The sequence below is a fragment of the Copadichromis virginalis genome, linkage group LG17 (assembly GCF_057382275.1).
Source record: "Copadichromis virginalis isolate Kocher_CV1m ecotype Utaka linkage group LG17, C_Virginalis_male_GT1.1, whole genome shotgun sequence".
NCBI classification, from domain to species: Eukaryota; Metazoa; Chordata; class Actinopteri; order Cichliformes; family Cichlidae; genus Copadichromis; species Copadichromis virginalis.
The window spans coordinates 40,121,699-40,140,432 of NC_140634.1; the positions used below are offsets into that span (position 1 = coordinate 40,121,699).

Genomic DNA, 18,734 nt, shown 5'->3' on the forward strand with positions numbered 1-18,734 from the left:
CTCATTTTCATTTTTATAAAGTGACTGTTTGCCGACATTTTTCAACACTTTTACTTTAGAGCAGGACTGTAAACAGTGAACAGCATCAAACTATGTACAGGCTGCTCTTTTGAACTCACAACATTAACAAAAATCCAATAATCCAAACGCTGATCTTCAGATTTCATTTGGAGCTTTTGCAGCCTTCACAGATTCACTTTCCCCGTTATTCCGCTTTTACGAGGAATAAGCTTGAAGAAAAAGGCGTTCCACGTTTTATAAACCAACCCACACACTTGTGTTTACTTCAGACCCACGCATGCAAACAAACGCACATTTACACACGCATGCAAACACACACAGACACCCACGCCTGGCCGCAACACAGATGATGGGGAGGGTAAGCTGATATGGGAAAGCTTTTGGAATGCCAGATAACAGGATTAGACAAATTACATTTCAACTGTGACCGTGAATCCTGTTTGGATGGGTGACTTGTTTTCTCTCCACCATAAAGCTACGGAATATTCTGAAACTAGAACTTCGTATGCGAAGTCACAAATTTAAAAGAATGTAGGGCGGGGGTGTGAGGTGTATGTTTGGGCGCTCGTTGTCTGCAGAGTTTTGGGGGGATTTGATGTGTTTTATGTATAAAGGGGCGATTTATTGTCTTTCATCTGACAATGGTAATTTGATCATATCTTCAGAAGTCGATTTAAAGAAATATATGTCAACAAAAACACATATTTGTCATTACAAACTTTAAAACTAACTAATGAGCAATCCTTAATCTTGCAGGACTCAAAGCTATGCTGTTTAAGGCCAGTGCGGGTTTGTAGTGTCTTTGAAGGAGCAGAGAGTGACAGTGAGTTACTGGTGGTCTGAACAATTTAAGATCCAAAAAATCAATCTTGCAAAAATCTTCTGGGGGCAGTCAAGGTCCTTCATATGCTCCTGAAGACTGATGGCCAAGAATCCAAAGTGAGCACTCCATCAAAGACAGAGCTGGCCTGGGAGAAGTGTGCATTACTCTGATTTGCCAAAACCACTAACTGGGAAAACCTGTAGTTTTACAATATGAAGGATCTTTGTCCTATAAAGGAAATGCCTTCCTGAACAGGGACAAAGAAAGGCAATAAAAATAAAATGCCAATGATCGCAGGCGTAAAACCTCTTAAGCATCAGCGAGTACCACGGCGCTCTGCACTGTGTAATCTTTGCATAGTATTATACGTGTCATCTAACACGAGGTGGAACAAAGCGCCTATCATATGCATGTAGCGTATGTCATAATATGAAATCAATTATGTGGAACGTAGCTTAATGCGGCCTGTTACTAACTACCAGGCCAAATCTGAAAGAACCAACATTTCACAACAGAACATCAAAGTGTTCCCTTATTTAATGGATAATATTCATTTTGAACTGAATGGCAGCAATAAAAATCAAAAAAGTTGAGATGGGAGCAACAAAAGGCTGGAGAGTTAAGTATGATTATGAGAAACAGCTGGAAGAACTAATGAAGTTCATTAGCAATAGTTCAGTGGTGTCATTGGCTACATACAGACCATCATACTGTCAAAGCGCTGCGAAGGCAGATCTTATGTGTAAGTAAGAATATTGATAATATAAAAAACACCCTGGTGATACTTTGCTTCACTTTCCTTTTTCCCTTCTGGGAGTGAAGTGCATGACGGGAGCTCCAGTAACGTGTAGAAACTAAACATTGTGCTTAAATCTGAGACCTCAGCTGCTATAATAATGTATGCACGCACATTACTGCAAACCATCCCAGTTGCTCGGCCTCAGATGTTGTGCGATTAAACTGCAGTGTCGAGCCAAACTGGATACTTGTTACGAGTCCTGAGGCTCAGTGCTGTTCATAAATGAAATGCTGCTCCTTTTTGTACACTGACTGCTGCTAAGTGCTACGAAAACTCTGCTGTCACTTCTAATGAATGTGTTATGAGGATGTTCTGATGAGTTCACTAATGCTCAAGTATGTTTGGCTGTTTGAATATGTGTGTTTGTGTCACTGCGTCCGTGTAGGAGAGCGTTATTGGCGTGCCGGGCTCGCCGGCCATTGTGGGGGTTTTGATGGTCACTCTAATCTGATCCAACTTCCTTTCTGCTTGTACACGTGTGCTCATGCAGCGTGTACGGGATCTGTGTGTCTAAGTGGGCGTGTGGTGTGCGCCGCTGATGCAGACAGTTTGTCAAATAAACGAACCACAAATGAAAGTGAAGTTTGTCTTAAAGTGCTTGCAGAGCAACACGTAAACAGAAAAACAAGTCTGTTATTTCGTGCCTGCGTCTGAGTAAAGGATGATGTGGTGACAGCGGCGACTCCATTTCCATTTCCTCCTTGCAGCACAAGTCACCGTGCTGGCATTAATTATGAAAAATAGTTTGGGTTGCCGAGCCTGAGGCTGCTCACGGTGAAGAGAGTTATGATGAATGATGTTGAGAGGAATCTGTCAGCTGCCATCCAGTTTAGTCCGCACGCATAATTGAGGGCTGGGGTACTTTCTGACAGAAACATGGTTTATGAGCTCGGGTCCAGCGTAGCGGTTCAGATCACAGCCTTTTTACGCGGCGCTCGCTCCTTTTCTTCTCCTCGGACGTTATTTCCAAGTCTTTGTGGTTTAATGAAGGAATGGATGAATGTTCTTAACACCGGTGGTAGAGCAGGGCAATACGGCCAAAAATATTTACCACGATGTACATTTGAAAATTTGCGATAACGATATAACTGATGATATAATTGATGTGAGACAAAATACTTTACAACTCCTCAACTTTATTAGTGCAAAAAACAAACAAACATCAATGTATTTTCACTTCAACAAGCAGCTGTTTTTTTTAATCTGCATTAAAGTTCTATAAAATGTAACAGTGCAAATGCAAATTCCTCGCTGACAGTTTAACCAAAAGGCGTTTCCAGTGGAAACTGGCCGACATATCCTCAGCATAACCATGTATAATATCCACAGAACTTAAAGAGGTTATACACACACAATACGGTAATATTATGTTGAAGCACAGCACGTATCACTCCGCGAGGCTCCGCCTACAATAGCCGTAACGCTCCGACAATCCATCAAGCGGTGCGGCTTCGTAGCTTAGCAAAGTCGCACTGAAACATTTGACAGATTTTCGAGCGCCGTGCACATAAAATCGTTTCCAGGTCAGTAAACACAACCAGAGTTCATACATAAGGCACACGGGATTATAAGGGGCTCTGTCGACTTTCAGAAACATCAAAGTTTTTCTTTTTTCTGGTATGTGTGGGTTTTTTTTTTTTTTTGTCACAGCACTGTTTGTGTTTTTTGGTTTAAGTTAAACTCTTTGAATGATGGTTTTCTGTTTGTATTTATACTTCCTGCTTCCGTTCTTGCCTTACATTAAAACTTGCCTTTTGTTATCACCGTTCTCGCCTCCGCCCTGCATTTGGGTCCACTATCTCCTCACGCCGCGGGGTCAGGGTTGGACATTTTGCTTTTAACAGCCGTTGTTGTTGTTTTTATTGACTCATTTTATTTATTTATTTATTTTACGGCATCATTGTTGTGCATTCTATTTCGTTTAGTGGCATTTTACGTTGTTAAGCACTTTGTGCAGCATGGCCTTTGTGCTATAGAAATAAACTTGACCTTTTTGTGTCTGTTACTTGTGATAAGTGATAATACGAAAAAAGGATTTCTATTTAAATATTCCTGAGTTGTTTAATTGTGTATTTCTAAACGTTCTAACGTTTAAACTTTTTGAAAACTTTATAAAACAGGGTTTTTATGGTCTTGACAACCTGTGAGAACTGCTCACGGATGAAAACAATAATACAAAAACATCACATTAAAATGCACTCTTGTACTTGGTGTCAGTCAATCAAAAGTCCTTAATCACAGAAAATAAAACATTTAAAGTACATAAACCTCGTGAGCTGACATCCAGAGGGGCTAAATAGTCCGTCATGGCCTTATTATCTTATTCTCCATCTTTTTTCTCACTTATTTCTTCTCTTTATCTAACTTTGAACATTACTTTCTCCATGTGTGGAGCTAAGCGCGAGCTGCAGCATGCAGACACCATGTGCGCTTGCAAAAAAGTAGCTGGGTGGAGACCCAAATTGCACCCAGCTGTACCCTACACAGTTCACCACCAGATGGTGCAAAAGAGCAAAATCTGGACAATACAGCTCAACAAAGCATCAAATGCAAAAGACCGTTACATTGCTTTTGTTGTCAGTCAGACAACAGTCCGACAGTACTGCCAGACACGGCACCGAGATCTGAGGCAGTTTATCCAGCGGCCACAAATGTCTCTTTGCCGTAAGCGTTGGCCTGTGTTACGAGTTCAAAATTGGGGATGGAAACAAGAGAAAAAACCACAATAACAACACTGGTCCGGCCGGGTTGAGTCAAACGATGATTTTAATGATCACACGCGTGGGAGATGGACACTGTATGCAGACAGCCTCAGATCTCAAAATGGTGGAGCATTGCTCAAACTTTTATAGCGTCTGGTGCCTCCACCTTATCATAAAAAGCCTAAACATTCGCATGCTTTCTCTCACACGGCGCCTAAGCTACGACCTTGGCTCCCTGTTTATCTGCTCCTGCTGAGATGGGGCAGAAAACTCCAGCATATTCTGTTCTCTTCTAATCAGACAAATAAGACAATAACTCTCTGCAAACAGTATTTCTTATAACTCAGCAGTATAATGCATCATAAAACAATGTCATTCATTCACAACAAGTCAGCAGTTTAATGTAATGCAAATCAGTTTAGCTAATGCAATAGTTATCAGCTTCTTCTAATTCAGGAGAATAATGCAAACTAAAACTACATAATAATTCACAATCTTTAATTCGGGGTATAACATGACATAAAATAACACTACAATCCAACAATTCCCCCTGATGAGGTCATTAAAATAATGACCTCACAAACACCCTTCAATTCAGTGTGGCCGGGTTCATCTCTTCTCACTCCTGAGGTCCTTTGTCCCCCTGAGGGGCGAACCATATGTGGGATGACCTCTATGTTTGCGCAATTCAGATGCAAGAAAAACTATGATTCCAACAGTAGCAGGTCCAGATGACACTCCCCAGTTCTCCCACAGCTTTATTTTGGTGCTACCTTATACCCTTCAGACGTACTCAGACTAGAACCTCTGTCCAAAGAGCTTTTAGCCTTTATTCTATTGCTGCAGCTACCAGTGTCGTCCAGTTGGGTGATCCTCTGCTCTTCATTCTTCAACCTTAGGGGTTAGACAACCCTTTAGTCGTGGCACAGATCAGGGGATTATTCTGCCCCGATTTCAAACAACGATCTGTGTATCCTCCAGAAAAAGGAACAGGAAGGTGTCCCCCCCTTTTTTTTTTTTTTTGCCCAAAAGCCTCTCGAACTTCGTTGGTCTGGTGTTCCCGGATTTCCGCCAACCCCTTCATGGTTATTGCTGTGTTTATGGGATCCATCCTTTCATGGTGACTAGCTGGAGCCCAAACGCCATGACCCTTGGACCCAGTTGATGTCTCGGCAGTCACTGTGTCTGTCTCTGCTACGGAGGATCCTCGCATCTCTGTGACCTCGTCTGGTGTCTGTTCCTTTCTCTGTAAGAGACAGAAAACCAAAACACCTCTCTTCCTACCCCTAATAATCTAATGTTGTTATCTATTGACCTTCTAGTGATTCAGAATTGGTCTAAACATTCAGAATGTCCCAGGGACTTATTCTAATCATATCTTATGTGTGTGTAAGCAGTGTTTGCATTTAGCCCTCTGCACTCAAAGTCAGTACCTGCAATATATCAGTCCGGACAGTCACGCCGAACGAAGCTTATGACCTTCAAGAGACCAGGTGCCAACTCGTTATAAGCACATTTGCAAGGTGTGTCTGAAAATTATTGAAACCCCTCTTTTTAACAAAAGACAAAGAAATTAACAAATCTTCTAAACGCTATTCAGTTCATTTCAATGAGTAATGATTAAACATGAAAGTGATAGTTTATGCTTTTTCACTGATTCTCTAAAAGGTCCGTCTTCTCGGACCGCTATTAGCTTAAGCTTTACCATTCCTAAATTATTAAAGACACAAATGAAGTTATAAAATGTTCAAATAATCCTTGTTTGATGTTAAAGCTCAACCTTCCCCCCCTTTTTTGACACATTCCAATGTGTCAAATCAACGGAGCTAGAACATTCAAAAAAGTTAGGCAGCTACAAAGTTTCCCAGACTCTTAAGGTGATCTGCGTGTAACGTTCTGACTCAGGTATTTAATATTTTAATAAATCTCGTTTAATTAACTGCCACTATTTAAACTAACCTTAAAGACATAATTAAAGAAAAGATCACAAAGAATAACATGATATCAGTGTTTTGTAAGCGCGTGCGGCCTTCTATGCTCGAAGTCTTTTCCCTCAATAGATCAGTCAGACATTCGCGCTGACTGTAGCTTTTAACCCTTATTAACTTGAGCACAACTCTACAATGAGCAACAAGTTGCAATATGTATGAAAATGATCATGGTTACACCTGCAATGAAAAATTATATCATTATCCTAACACCTGTAAATAGAAGATTCATCAGAGGTTATAACAATCACAGGAACACAGATGTTAGTATAAGGTCAAAAGCTTCAATAAATGATCATCGATGCAATGCTTGTTGCATGATTCTCATACAATAATAATGCTGACATTAAAATAACAGTAAAACACCCCCTTTTTCTCCCCTTTCTGACCACAGCAGGGGGATCTTAGTTTTGAATCAGCCATGAATCCAGCTCACCTGATTCATCAGTGAGCTCCACCATCACTGGCGTCTGACAGGGTGGCGCTGCATACTCTTCCTTTAATGTCACTATTTTCAACCTGTTAATTAAAGTGTTTAAACCTGAAGTCGACTACGTCCACAACAAGTCAATACAGCTGTAAATGTGGCCAATTATCAATCTATTACCAATCAATAACAACAGATAACTTCTATTTTATGCATGCTTTTAATCAACCACTCACCCAGAGGATCTCCAATCCCAGCAAGTTCCTTCTCCTCCTTTAATGAGTCTGTCCTCCTTCCATGCCCTGGTAACTGGTCCATCCAGAGCCATATGATCTCAAATATACATACAACAAGCCAAACCACACCCTGGTCACACCAACCCTTTTCCGCCCCGAAGATGTCCAGTGCCATCCTAGTATGGACTGTCAAATGTGGCTTTAACGCTGACTATCCTGACAATCCATTTTATAACGTTCCTGGTCAGATTTGCCAATCTCTGCACCAGGGTTTTAACTTTTCGCCATTTCCATTAGTTGTTATTTTTATTTAGTTTCGACTCCAGATTTTCAATTTTTACCAGTTGTAATTAGTTTTTACCAATTCTTTGCTAGTTTAGTGTAGTTTTTATTTTCTGAAAATCCTTAGTTTCAGTTTAGTTTTATTTGTGTTTTGCAAAAATTAAGTGTAACAAAATCTCAGTTCCATCATATCAGTCATGCTCTTCTGGTTATCCTTGGGTGTTGAGACTAATAACTATTAACTCTTGCCGCACCGTGTGGTCCTAATTTTGGTTAAAGTTAATTGATAACCTTTTGAAGGCGATTGTTTCACACCTTTATTTAGATGTCCCAGTCCTGTTGTCTCGGGATACATCACGCTGCCTTATCTGGGGTTAGCTGTTTTCTTGGGATGCGAGTTAAGTGGGTGAGCTCTTCAAAGAGGGGGAGTGTGCTCCCCCTGATGAGGTCTTCTAGGTAAGCTAGGTTAACCTTCTTGTGTGAGCTTTTCAAGTGCACTTTAAGGTTAGTGGGACTTTTAGTTTTATAAATGTCCCTCATGACCCCCTGATGACCCAGTAATTCATTTTTGCACACTGTAGTACACATTTAGTTTTTTGCTTGTAGCTCTCATACTCTACTTGCCACTCCTCTAAGTCCTGATGTTTCTTAGAGAGGACAACAGTACCTTTAAAATTATGTCACATGTGTGGGGGTGTGGCCTTGCCAATTGTTTTGCCCACCTTTTCAAAATGGCTGGCGTGCCCACAAGCACATTTCATGGAAAAAGAAAGGTAAGCTTGATATTTAAATTTAAAATGTTTTGTTAAACTCAGATTTTTATTTTATTCAAAAAATAAACATCTAGTAAATAATTTGAGGGGTCTTTAAGAATTAGGCTTATTTAGTTTCACAGGGAACATGACTAATTTATTAATGTGTGCTCTACACATTGGGGCTTTATATTTATATTTATTTCACTTTTTCCTAATAGACAACTTTTGACAAAGGCGGAGAGAATTCTTAACACAATTATTGAGGGAGATTCAAACATAGACCCACTAGAAGCCACACAAAGATTATCGAGATGCAGTGGCACATGTAACAGAGAAAACCACAGGGCCACCTGAAATCTGTCATCCTATCTGGTGCAAAACCAACATGTAGTAGAATCTGGAATTTTGATTTTGAGTTAAAAATAAAATATGGGTAAAATGCAGAAATCTTTTCCAGTAAAGTAAAAAATAAGAGTCGCAATTATAGTTGAATCCATAACACCTAATTGTTTCTACAAGATCACGTCGTTGCTAAAAGTTATCAGTGATCTCAATGTGTGAAAAGAACTCACAGTACCTGGAGTTTAAGCTCCTCTTGGCTGAGAATCCTGGGACAAACCTGTGCGCAAGACCTGAATAATACCAGTAATGAAGACTTCTCTCCAAAGATCAATAAAAGGAAGCCCCCATCCGATGAGAGTCTAGCAAAATATGGTTCACTCCGCTTGCCTGAAATGGTTAGCAGTCCAAGGCACTTCAGTTGTAGAATGATTGGGTGTAACAATGAAACAGATGTGAGATGAGGGAAGTGCCAAATGTTCCTTTGTGTCTCCAAATAAAATCAGTACTTCCTCAGATATCCTAAATAAATTGACTTTTGTGAAATAGAAAGTCCAGTGCCATCACTTATTCCTGAACCAATAGTTTACAGCTAGTGAAGTGTCAGTGACTTCTGGGTTGGTCCCTGATCTTCATCTTATGAGATTGTTATTTTAATAACACTTGATTCATTTAAAAAGAAAAAAGAAAAAACGAAAATATTTTCTCCCTGTTTTTTTTCTTATTCTCTGGGTCTCAGGAGGACATTACGTCCCTCTCCACTACAAGACTCTTGTTATGTCTACAAAACAGTCATATTAAAATCATCCTCAATTCTATTCTGGCGCTGTCTCCCGACTTTTCCTGACCTGATTCTGCGCGTGGACGGAGCAGCCACACAGACGACTCGACTAACGTACTACCTTAATTTCACTACAGCAGGGCACGCACACATCAATGCAACCAAACACATTTTGCTATAAATCCAGTCAATTTTAGTTAGTTTTGTGAACATTCAGTACAGTTTTAGTTAGTTTTCCTTTTTGTTTTGATTTTATTACCGTTAACGCAAATTTTTCCACTTCTAGTTTTCGTTATTTCATTTGTTGTCTTTAATAATAATAATCTTCTCTGCACCCTTGAATAAACATACTTAATATGATCAACATTTTGCTGCTTGTTATTTCACCATCTTATTGAATCAAATACTTCATCCTTATGTGGTTTACGACATTATATTTATCTAAATCTCCACTTTGTCTCTAAATGTTTTAAGAATTTTTCGAGTTCGGGGTCAAATTTTGAGAATTTGACCATAAGTGAAAGTTATGGCGTTATCACCCCCTTTGGGGATTACCTTTTTCCAGTTTTGATGATATTCCTCCCCGTTCTTTATTTTTGTTTGCAAGTACCCCTCCTCGGTGGCGAGAAACTGTTGGTGTGATCAAGCGGGTGCTGTAAAAACAAAAGCTCAGGACAGAACAGTCACCAGTCATGTACTTCATTCAAAATTAACAAATATCAAGCTTCATATTGATCCTCTGAGTGTAATGGTACATTTTAATTTGCACTTCTCGAAACTAAAAACAATATTTTCTTTATTTTACTCTTGTTTTTGTGCAGCACCACCCCTCAGCACATGCCCCTGTTATTTTATCTTACTTTTAAAGTTTTGAGTACTTCAAGAAAGCACCCAAAAGACGGGGACCAGTGTTTATCATTACATATCTCCATTTTTAGTGTGGCTGCCTATCATTCCCCTATTATTCATAGACCTCGGTGGAGGGTTTTTTGTTTGTTTTTTTCTTTATACAATTAATTGACTCTCTACATTGACCCACTATGGTTAAAAATAACATGCTCAGTCATGAGTGGAATCAAACCTTTTCTTCACTTTAGCATTTAACATTCCCAACAATATAATGTGATACCTTAATTAAAACACAGCTACTAAAACACAAATTTCTTAATGCAAACATCAGTAACTCAAAATTAGCAACCAAAGGGTTCAGTCTGCAGTGAAGCTAAAGCCTCCCCCTTTAGTCTCTGTCATTCTTCTGTTCTTGCAAACAAAACAAAGCAAGACAAAACATCCACCCTTCTTTTGCAGGTTGGGTGAATTGTCCGTGGACATCTACTAATCCTAAAGTCAGCACCGTTTTTGTCTCAGTATCAAGTCAGTTAAAACTTTTAGTCGTCAATCCATCACAGTCCAGTCACATGCATACATCCACACACATTCATACCAGAAGTTGCTGATAATGGAGTCTCATGCGCAGCCTATTCAAGGCTCCATCACCAGCAAGATGACGTCATCATTTTTAAAGGAAACAGTTCCTTGTTTGTTTTTCCTTCTTTGGACTGGATTGACTCGCTGCAATCCTTTTAGGCTCCGGAATTCTCATTCAATTAGTGTCCCATATAAGTGAATTTTCTCCCAAGCTCACAGACTGGTGACCTGTCTGCCATGTTCCCTGCCTCTTGTCCTATGACAGCTGGGAGAGAAAATGATTTAAAAATTCTGAGGATGTGTGGACGAGTTGTAAAAATGTTCATTTCTTTCTTTGAATTTATTATCATAGGCCATTTACTTAAATTGTTTTAAAGATTAAATTGGCCAACTAATCATCAGCTAATTACTGGCTCGTGTGGCTGTGCTTAAAGCATGGCTGTAGACCCAGGGACATCACTCAGTTTGGGGTAGCCTTAATTTTACTCTCGTTTAAGAAAAAATTTAAAAATGTAATGTAAATGTACCAAGAGCGCACATTTACCATCTGGCTCTCTTCCACATCATGTCTTTATCCTGTCTTCCTTCTCTCACCCCAGCCGGTCGCAGCAGATGGCCCCGCCCCTCCCTGAGCCTGGTTCTGCAGGGCTCTCACCTGGAGAGTGTTTACAAAGGCCTGCTCAGAAAGCCGTTTTCCTGTAGACTGAAAAGCCTGAATTTCCTCTTTAATGTCTTTGAGGACAATAAATGCTGAGATAAAAGAACATCCACCTGTCGTCAAAACCAGCCACAACCACTGCTGTATCATATTCGTTACATGAAGTTTTGTTGTTGTCAATGTTTTTTGAGTTTGTGAGACTTCTACATCATCAGTGTGATTTTTTTTTTTAAAAATAAACTGCCCAATACATTTTAAAGATATAAATTGGAAAAGAAAAATGTCAGATATAGGAAATTAAAACTTGTAAATGCAAATAAATATTGAATTTAAAACCATTTAAAGACTGGTGGAGGTAAACGCTCCACTTTAAAAAAGTACAGCGGCCCCTCATGTATCGCGGGAGTCATGTTCTAAAAATAACCCATGATAGGTGACAGCTCTGTTTTTTTACAATGATTATAGATGTTTTAAGGCTGTCAAACCCGTCACTACACACTTTATACTCTTTTCTCAGACAGACATGAACATTTTCACACTTTATCTCGTGTTTAAACTCTCAAAGTTCAAACCTTCATAGAAAAATAAGTCCAGGATTATAGAATGAAGCCAAAGATCAAACCCTGTTTTCAGGCCAACAACACGGGAACAGAGCAGCTGCCAGAGAATTCAACATTAATGAATCATTAATGAATCAATGGTACAGAAGTAGAGGAAGCAAGAAGAATGAGTTGAGTAAAGTTTGACTTCTCTGACTGTTTTATTTTGCTTAATGCGCCTTATAATCCAAAAAATACGGTAACTTCTACCTTCCTTAAGCATGTCCAGAAGTCCAACTTTTTGTGCGATGGTTAGCATCTTCCTCTGCCTTCTGGGTGCTACTGCAGGAGCCTTTGACCGTGCAAAACGTTTCATCTGCATTGTTGTGTGTGTTGGGGAGAAAACGTACAAACATACAGTGCAGCACTAAAGAGTCACGCTGCTAGCGATGGAAGATTTATGTAAATTTGACAAGCTGAACGCATTCTGTTTTTTTTTTTTTTGTTTTTTTTTGTTGTTTTTTTTGGCCTGTCCCGTTTGGCTCTTTTGCATCAGAATTGTTGTCTAAAGGCAAAGAAAGATGCCAAACGGATTTACTTTACCAAATTGACCATCCCAGCCTTGCCGTAATGGTCCATTTGATTCACCTTTTATTGTTTATTTTATTTTCACTTACTGAATATGGGACAGACTTGACTGGGGGAAAGAAGGGGAGAAAGAAAGAGGGAAAGAGAAACAGCTGAGAAGAGGGACGGGGGAGAAGGGCAAAAAAACAAAAACCAACAGAACGGGCAGAGAAAAAAAAATGCATATATCAATCACCTGGATCACCTGCTGAGAAAGAAAAAAGAAAGCAAGCAGAAGAGAACAAGAGTAATAGAATAAACAACATCACAATGATATATGGGAATATGACAGTAAATACTAAATGTTAAACATTATTGTGCAGCACATAAGATCAACAGAACACAGTGTGCTTTGAGGTAGGAGCCAAAAAGGGTGTAGTTTGTGGGTGTGATCACCCGTGTGTACACCTGTGAGCATGGACGCGCTTGTTTTTTTTAAAAGGTTCCTTCATGTAATGATCTGCTAGAGGGTGTGGGGGGGCCACAGCCCCGTCCTCCAGGGCATGAAGCAGGTATGGAGGAGATCAAAACTCCAGACATCCAGAGGCCCCCAGAACGCATTCTGTACTGTACAGGAGACACGGCACGGAGGACATTGCTTGACAGTGGTCTACAGCCAATCAGGACGCAAAAAAGCCTTCAAAATTACACATAAAAAAATGAGCGAAACAGCGAGGCCGTGAAAGGTGAACCGCTTCATAGCGAGGGAACGCTGTATTCTGGTTATTATTTCATGATTCAGGCTTTAAAGGGTTAAACATACCTGATTACACTTTTTTGTGCTTTTTAACCTTAATTACGACAGTAGAGAGAAACAGGGACCAGGATAGCTCAGTAGGTAAAGTGGTTGCCCCGTGATTGGAAGGTCGGGGGGGTTTGAACCCACTGAACGGATACCTGAGGTACCCTGAGCAAGGTACCGTCCCCACACGCTGCTCCCCGGGCGCTGCACTGGTGGCTGCCCACTGCTTCACTGGGTGAATGGGTTAAATGCAGAGGAGTAATTTCCCTACAGGGACTAACACATACTCGTTGTTGTTGTTGTTATTATTGTTATTATTATTAGGAACACTGAGACCAGGGTGAAGACACGACCTAAATGATCTTCAGATCTGAGTCTCTGCATTAGTCTTCTGGCATATGCAGCATGTGATGCAAAAACAAGTCTGATGAATGAGACACCAGTGAGCTAACTGTTATCTGCACCTCTGTTAAAGTGCACTGAGAAGAATGATTTGTCATATTACATTTACAGGAAAAACAAACACATAAATCCACTCGCATGTCAAACAGCAGAATTGTCAGGAGTAATTCTGGGTGTCATGCACGAGCGTAGCACGAGTAGCATATCTGTATTCTTTTTAAATTCATTAAAGCATTCCTGTCTCTCCCTTCACCAACATCTCCTGCCTCCACCCGTCTCACAGGATGGACATGTTTTTATCAGCAGGCATAGATTTTACTTCACCTGGACCTGCCTCAGGCTGCAGACCCAAACCCCGACCAGTCGAGGCCATCGCTGCTAAATCACTTTTACTGCTGCTATCCCATAATGCTGTGTGTGTGTGTGTGTGTGTGTGTGTGTGTGTGTGTGTGTGTGTGTGTGTGTGTGTGTGTGTGTGTGTGTGTGTGTGTGTGTGTGTGTGTGTGTGTGTGTGCGCTTTCCAGTGTGGATAAGAGAGAAGATGTGTGTGACGATTTAGACTTTGATGTGTACAAACATCAGTGCTCTTCTCATTTTTTGTCTCTCTGGCTGTTTAGAGTGAAACTGAACTATTGATCGGTAGAAGGTAAAAAGGGGGACACAGTTATGATGCGATCATATGTATTTGAGTTTATTGAACCGTTTTTATCTGGTGAAGTAGTCAACAAATAATCTTTGTTGTTTGCAGGAGTATTTGCCACTTTACATTATTTGCTGTTATTCTTGTTAATATTTGTGTTTTTTCTGATAGAACAATGAAGTTTTCTTATCTTCTTTTCTGCTTTGTTTTCCCTTCTTCTTCTTCTTCTTCTTCTTCTTCACTCGTAGTGACTGTAGTCATTCCTTCAGGCCTGTTAATTGTAACGAGCCACTGTCCCCTGTGAGAGCTTTATTGTACTCTTGGTACCATCTTGTGGAAGAAAACAGTTACTACAATTAACATTTCTGTCTCTGTCTCCTCAGAGATACAGCAGGCCTGTGAGATAAAGTGAGCCCTCACCTTTGACCTGATTTTAACCATTTCAAACACTCTTCTGATGTAAGTTTGATCTGTCTGTCTCACCGTCCGTCCGTCCGTCTGTCTCATATTATTATTATTTGTCTCCTTTCAGGTGTTAAGCAGCTTTGCTGAACGTGAGTATATCAACACTTGTACGTGTGATTGTAATATCACTTTTGCCACAATGCAAATAATTTTATGTTGTTGACATAAAATTCTCCCACTCTGTCTCAGCTAATTGGATCAGTGCATTTGGCGTTGAGTTTCTGCACAAAGTTACACAAAGTTATGTCAAAGTTGCTTCGATTTTAATACTTGCACAAAGTAAAATAATCATTTTAGCTTCAAAACACTGGACTTTGTTGATGAATATGCTAATTTTAGGACTTCATTTCTATACGTCTGTGCACGTTATTGTTTACTTGTAGTTGTAAATATCCTAATTTAAAGTTGTATGTTCATACTTTGAGTAAATAAATTGATTTAAAGGTGAACACTTGAATTACAGACGTAGAGAATCCACAAATGTGTCGTTGCCCAACGAATGATAGACCTCACTGTTTATTATACTGTTGGAAGAGGTTGAGCAGCCTTACACTTGCATGACTTCACGCTTCATATCGGGTCAGCAGTGAGAAAGCTCTTTCTAAATGCATTTCCTGTCTCAGAGTTTGATGGAGAGCTGGTCGGATGACAGCTGGAACTGTTGTCATAACCGGAGGAATACTGGCCACAGTGATACTTCTGTGTATCATAGCCGTGCTGTGTTATTGTAGACTCCAGGTATGTTTATACTACTTTACTATACTGTATAGTTCATCCTATCTGCTTCTCAGTGGAGCTGCTTTCTTTTAGAAATATAGAAATTAGCCCCAATATCTTTATAAAAGGACACAAAAAAGGACTCGGAAGATGAGGCATTCATTTGTCTTTGAAAAATAGGATTTTTGGACTCTGTAACAGACGCAGTGTTGTCGAGCCACACTATAGATTGAATCCACACAGGAAACAGTTGAAGTTGTACTGAAAGGAAATTATTACTGGGAGCATCCCGGTGGCTTCTTCAGTGTATGTTTATTTGTCAGAAAACCTGAGTTTAGCCACAGCAACGCCTTCTTCTCTCTCTGCAGTACTACTGCTGCAAGAAGAATGGGTCTGACAGCGCCTCCATCTCTCAGCAACACTTTGCCTGCAACGCCTGCAGTGTCTCAGGCCTGGACGGACCCATCGTCACCCCGCTGTCCCTGTCGCCACCGGTGCCGCCCAAATCCTACAAACCCACCAAAACCACCAGGGGGCGACGCAGCTACTGTCCCACCTGCTCACCCTACGACTCGCCCTTTTACATCCGCACTACAGATGAAATGCGCAACGGTGGCGAGCGCATCACCTACATGCCCACGCACTATGACAACCAGGCGCTGTCGATGCCGTTGCCCGCAGTCCGAGGCTCCCTGCTGAGGGAGACGCAGCGAGGTCGGCCTCCTGAATTCTACACCAACACCCGCGCCATCAGCACCGAAGTGTGACCACCCCCTCCTCTCTAACGAAAAAAGAAGAAAAAAAAAAAGAAAATTCCTCCTTGACCTTTGACCTTTACACACACAGATTCCCCTGTGTTCCCTTACACACACCAGCACCACCACTAACACAACCACTAAACAAAAACAAAGGCTGGCTGTTTGTGGAGATTCCTTTATCCCGTTTGTTCGCTGAGAAGATGAAACTGACTATAAAGAGTTCCTTCCTTTATACTCTTAAATTGTACATTTTCATGCTCACTCAGAAAGTAATAATTCTGCGATTCACAGTAGATTAAAGTCCCTAAACCCTGAATTAAGGGTGTGGCTAAACGCTTACACACTCCTTCACTGTCGACTGTTTCCGTGTCTTTACCGACCGAGGGCTATTATGGATAAGTTGTGGGATAATTTTTTTCATGCTACATATCTTCCCAGTGACTGCCATGAAGTAATATAAAGAGGTAAGTAGCAAGTATGAAGCAATTTTATCACAATTGCAAGAAACGATGCCCCGTGTAGTCCTGGGAGGCGTTCAGGTAACGTTGAGGAGGCTGGACGACTGGAGATTTCTCTATGCAAACTACCGCAGCTCTTCATCTCCTTTCAGCGAGTTTCATGTCATCGGTGATATTGTGAAGGGGGTAATATTGGGATTGCTGTGCCCAGCAGTGAGGTGTGATGCTGAGGCACGTGTAGATAGACACGCTGTGAGCATTTAGAAATGGCGGCAGCATTAAAGCTCGAGCTTCCCCTCTGATGTGGAAACCTGTGAACGAACAAAGGATGCCTGAGCCCCCCGAATGCAGCAGTGGGACACGTGAAATGGACTGAATGAAATTCTCTTTACTGACAGAAATGCAAAAAGTTTGAAATGTAAATAGTAACCAGAAAACGTTGGTGACAGAGGGGGAGCGATGCACGCTGGGTGTTTAAAGAGGGATTTACTGATTCGTGCTGTTTTGTCTACGCACTCTTCCTGCTCTCAGAATGATGCAAATATCCACATTCATTGACATTCATGTTGTTTTTCCCCTGTATGGTGAGAAGGTGTGCGTACGTCCTTTCACAGTGCTCCTTTTCTACATGATGCTGTGTTGCTTGCGATAATATTTGCTGTTGTTGTTTTGATATCTGTGTGTACAGCAGGGGTCGGAGGCCTGAATAAGCAGAGCAAGAAACCTGTGTGGGCTGAGAATGTTGGAGAGATCCAAGTATTTAGGAACAAAATCAGATGCACTTTTCTAACCTCTCCTCCAGCCGTGCATAATCAGACTTTATTACCAGCTTCTTAATTACTTTTTCATAATTAAATCAATTTTAACTGCAGTGCCATTATTATGCTGTGCATATTCAACCTTCTGAAAGAATTGGTTTTCTCCAGATTAACTAACACGAGCAAATAAAGAACTAACAGCATATGTACAGAGGTTTCAGTCGGTGGAATGAGCTGAACGACGTGGACATGTCGCTGCCGCTACGATAGTTTTATTGTCATTATTCAATTATTTAGACATTGTATTACCTGCTATCTATTTTACTCTTTACTTAACCAGTAATCTTTGAAAAATATTAAAGAAAATGATTTTTAGAGATGTGGTTAAAACACAAATGAATACAAAAACGGTGTTATTTAATGGTGTTAACTTTTGACAAATAAAAGATTTGTAACTGCTTAAATGGACTTTTTGTGTGGTTATTCACACACACACACACACACACACACACACTATTAGTTAGTTACTGAATACACATCTAAACTGTGCTACATTTGCACATCTTGCTTGTCTTTGTCATGTCTCGTCTATAATATCCTGCCAATAATTTGAACCTGGTTTTCAAAACCACTGCGCACTTTGTCTCTGTCCTGTCTTTGTTTATCGTACAGTTAATATTGTATAGTTATCATTATAGTATTGTACAGTTAGTCATTAGTACCTTTTATCCCTTACTTTACCAACATTCAGCACGTTATTTATTTGTATTTTCTAGTTTTATATCTCTTGGGGATATATTATTATATACTTATAAATGCACCATGGGGGGCTTAGGGTGAAGCAGAATTTCAGTACTCTGTATACTGTCCATACTGCTGTATTGACAATAAAGCTCTTGAATCTTAAATATATATACAAAAGTTTCTTTTCATATAAGGCAGGGGTGTGGCCTGTATATTGACGTGAAGAAATCTAATGCAAGTGCCTTTTTTTTTGTTAGGGAGGATTTGTTGGTTGTTGAGTGCGAAGTGCTGCCACGTGTGAAAGAGAGGACCGATGAATCTATGAACACTACATTTTGGGAAATATTTGTGGCTGTTTTCTTGTTTGTTTTGTATCACTTGGACACTAAAGTGACCCTCCAATGAGACGGATGTGCCAGCAGCTCATTTAAGTCTGAGACTCTGATAAAGGAGACAGACTTTCTTGTAATTTTTAAAAAATATTTTTCTTTGGACACTGGCTGCTTTTTCACGAAGTTATTGTAGCTGACCACAGGACTCAGGGGAAGAACCAGGGTTGTATCTACACAGAACAGACGACTTGGCAAAGAGTTTTGTTCACATTTCTTTAGTTGAATCTACAAAAGCTACAGCAGATGAGCAGTA

General features: G+C 40.3%; 1 protein-coding gene across 7 annotated transcripts in view; it reads left to right on the plus strand.

Annotated features, from left to right (window-relative positions):
- Window positions 1-17,809, plus strand: part of fam163ab (family with sequence similarity 163 member Ab) — a 46,025-nt gene extending 28,216 nt beyond the window's left edge. For 3 of the 7 annotated variants that reach the window (XM_085437162.1, XM_085437159.1, XM_085437160.1), the window contains 4 exons: window positions 14,573-14,648; window positions 14,722-14,743; window positions 15,278-15,392; window positions 15,740-17,809. In XM_085437162.1, coding sequence (XP_085293288.1) covers window positions 15,300-15,392; window positions 15,740-16,138 — 492 coding nt within the window. In that variant the 5' untranslated portion in view covers window positions 14,573-14,648; window positions 14,722-14,743; window positions 15,278-15,299 and the 3' untranslated portion in view covers window positions 16,139-17,809. The remainder of the gene's footprint in view (window positions 1-14,572; window positions 14,649-14,721; window positions 14,744-15,277; window positions 15,393-15,739) is intronic. The other 4 variants (XM_085437161.1, XM_085437157.1, XM_085437158.1 and 1 more) reach the window with 2 other exon arrangements.
- Window positions 17,810-18,734: the final 925 nt, after the last annotated feature.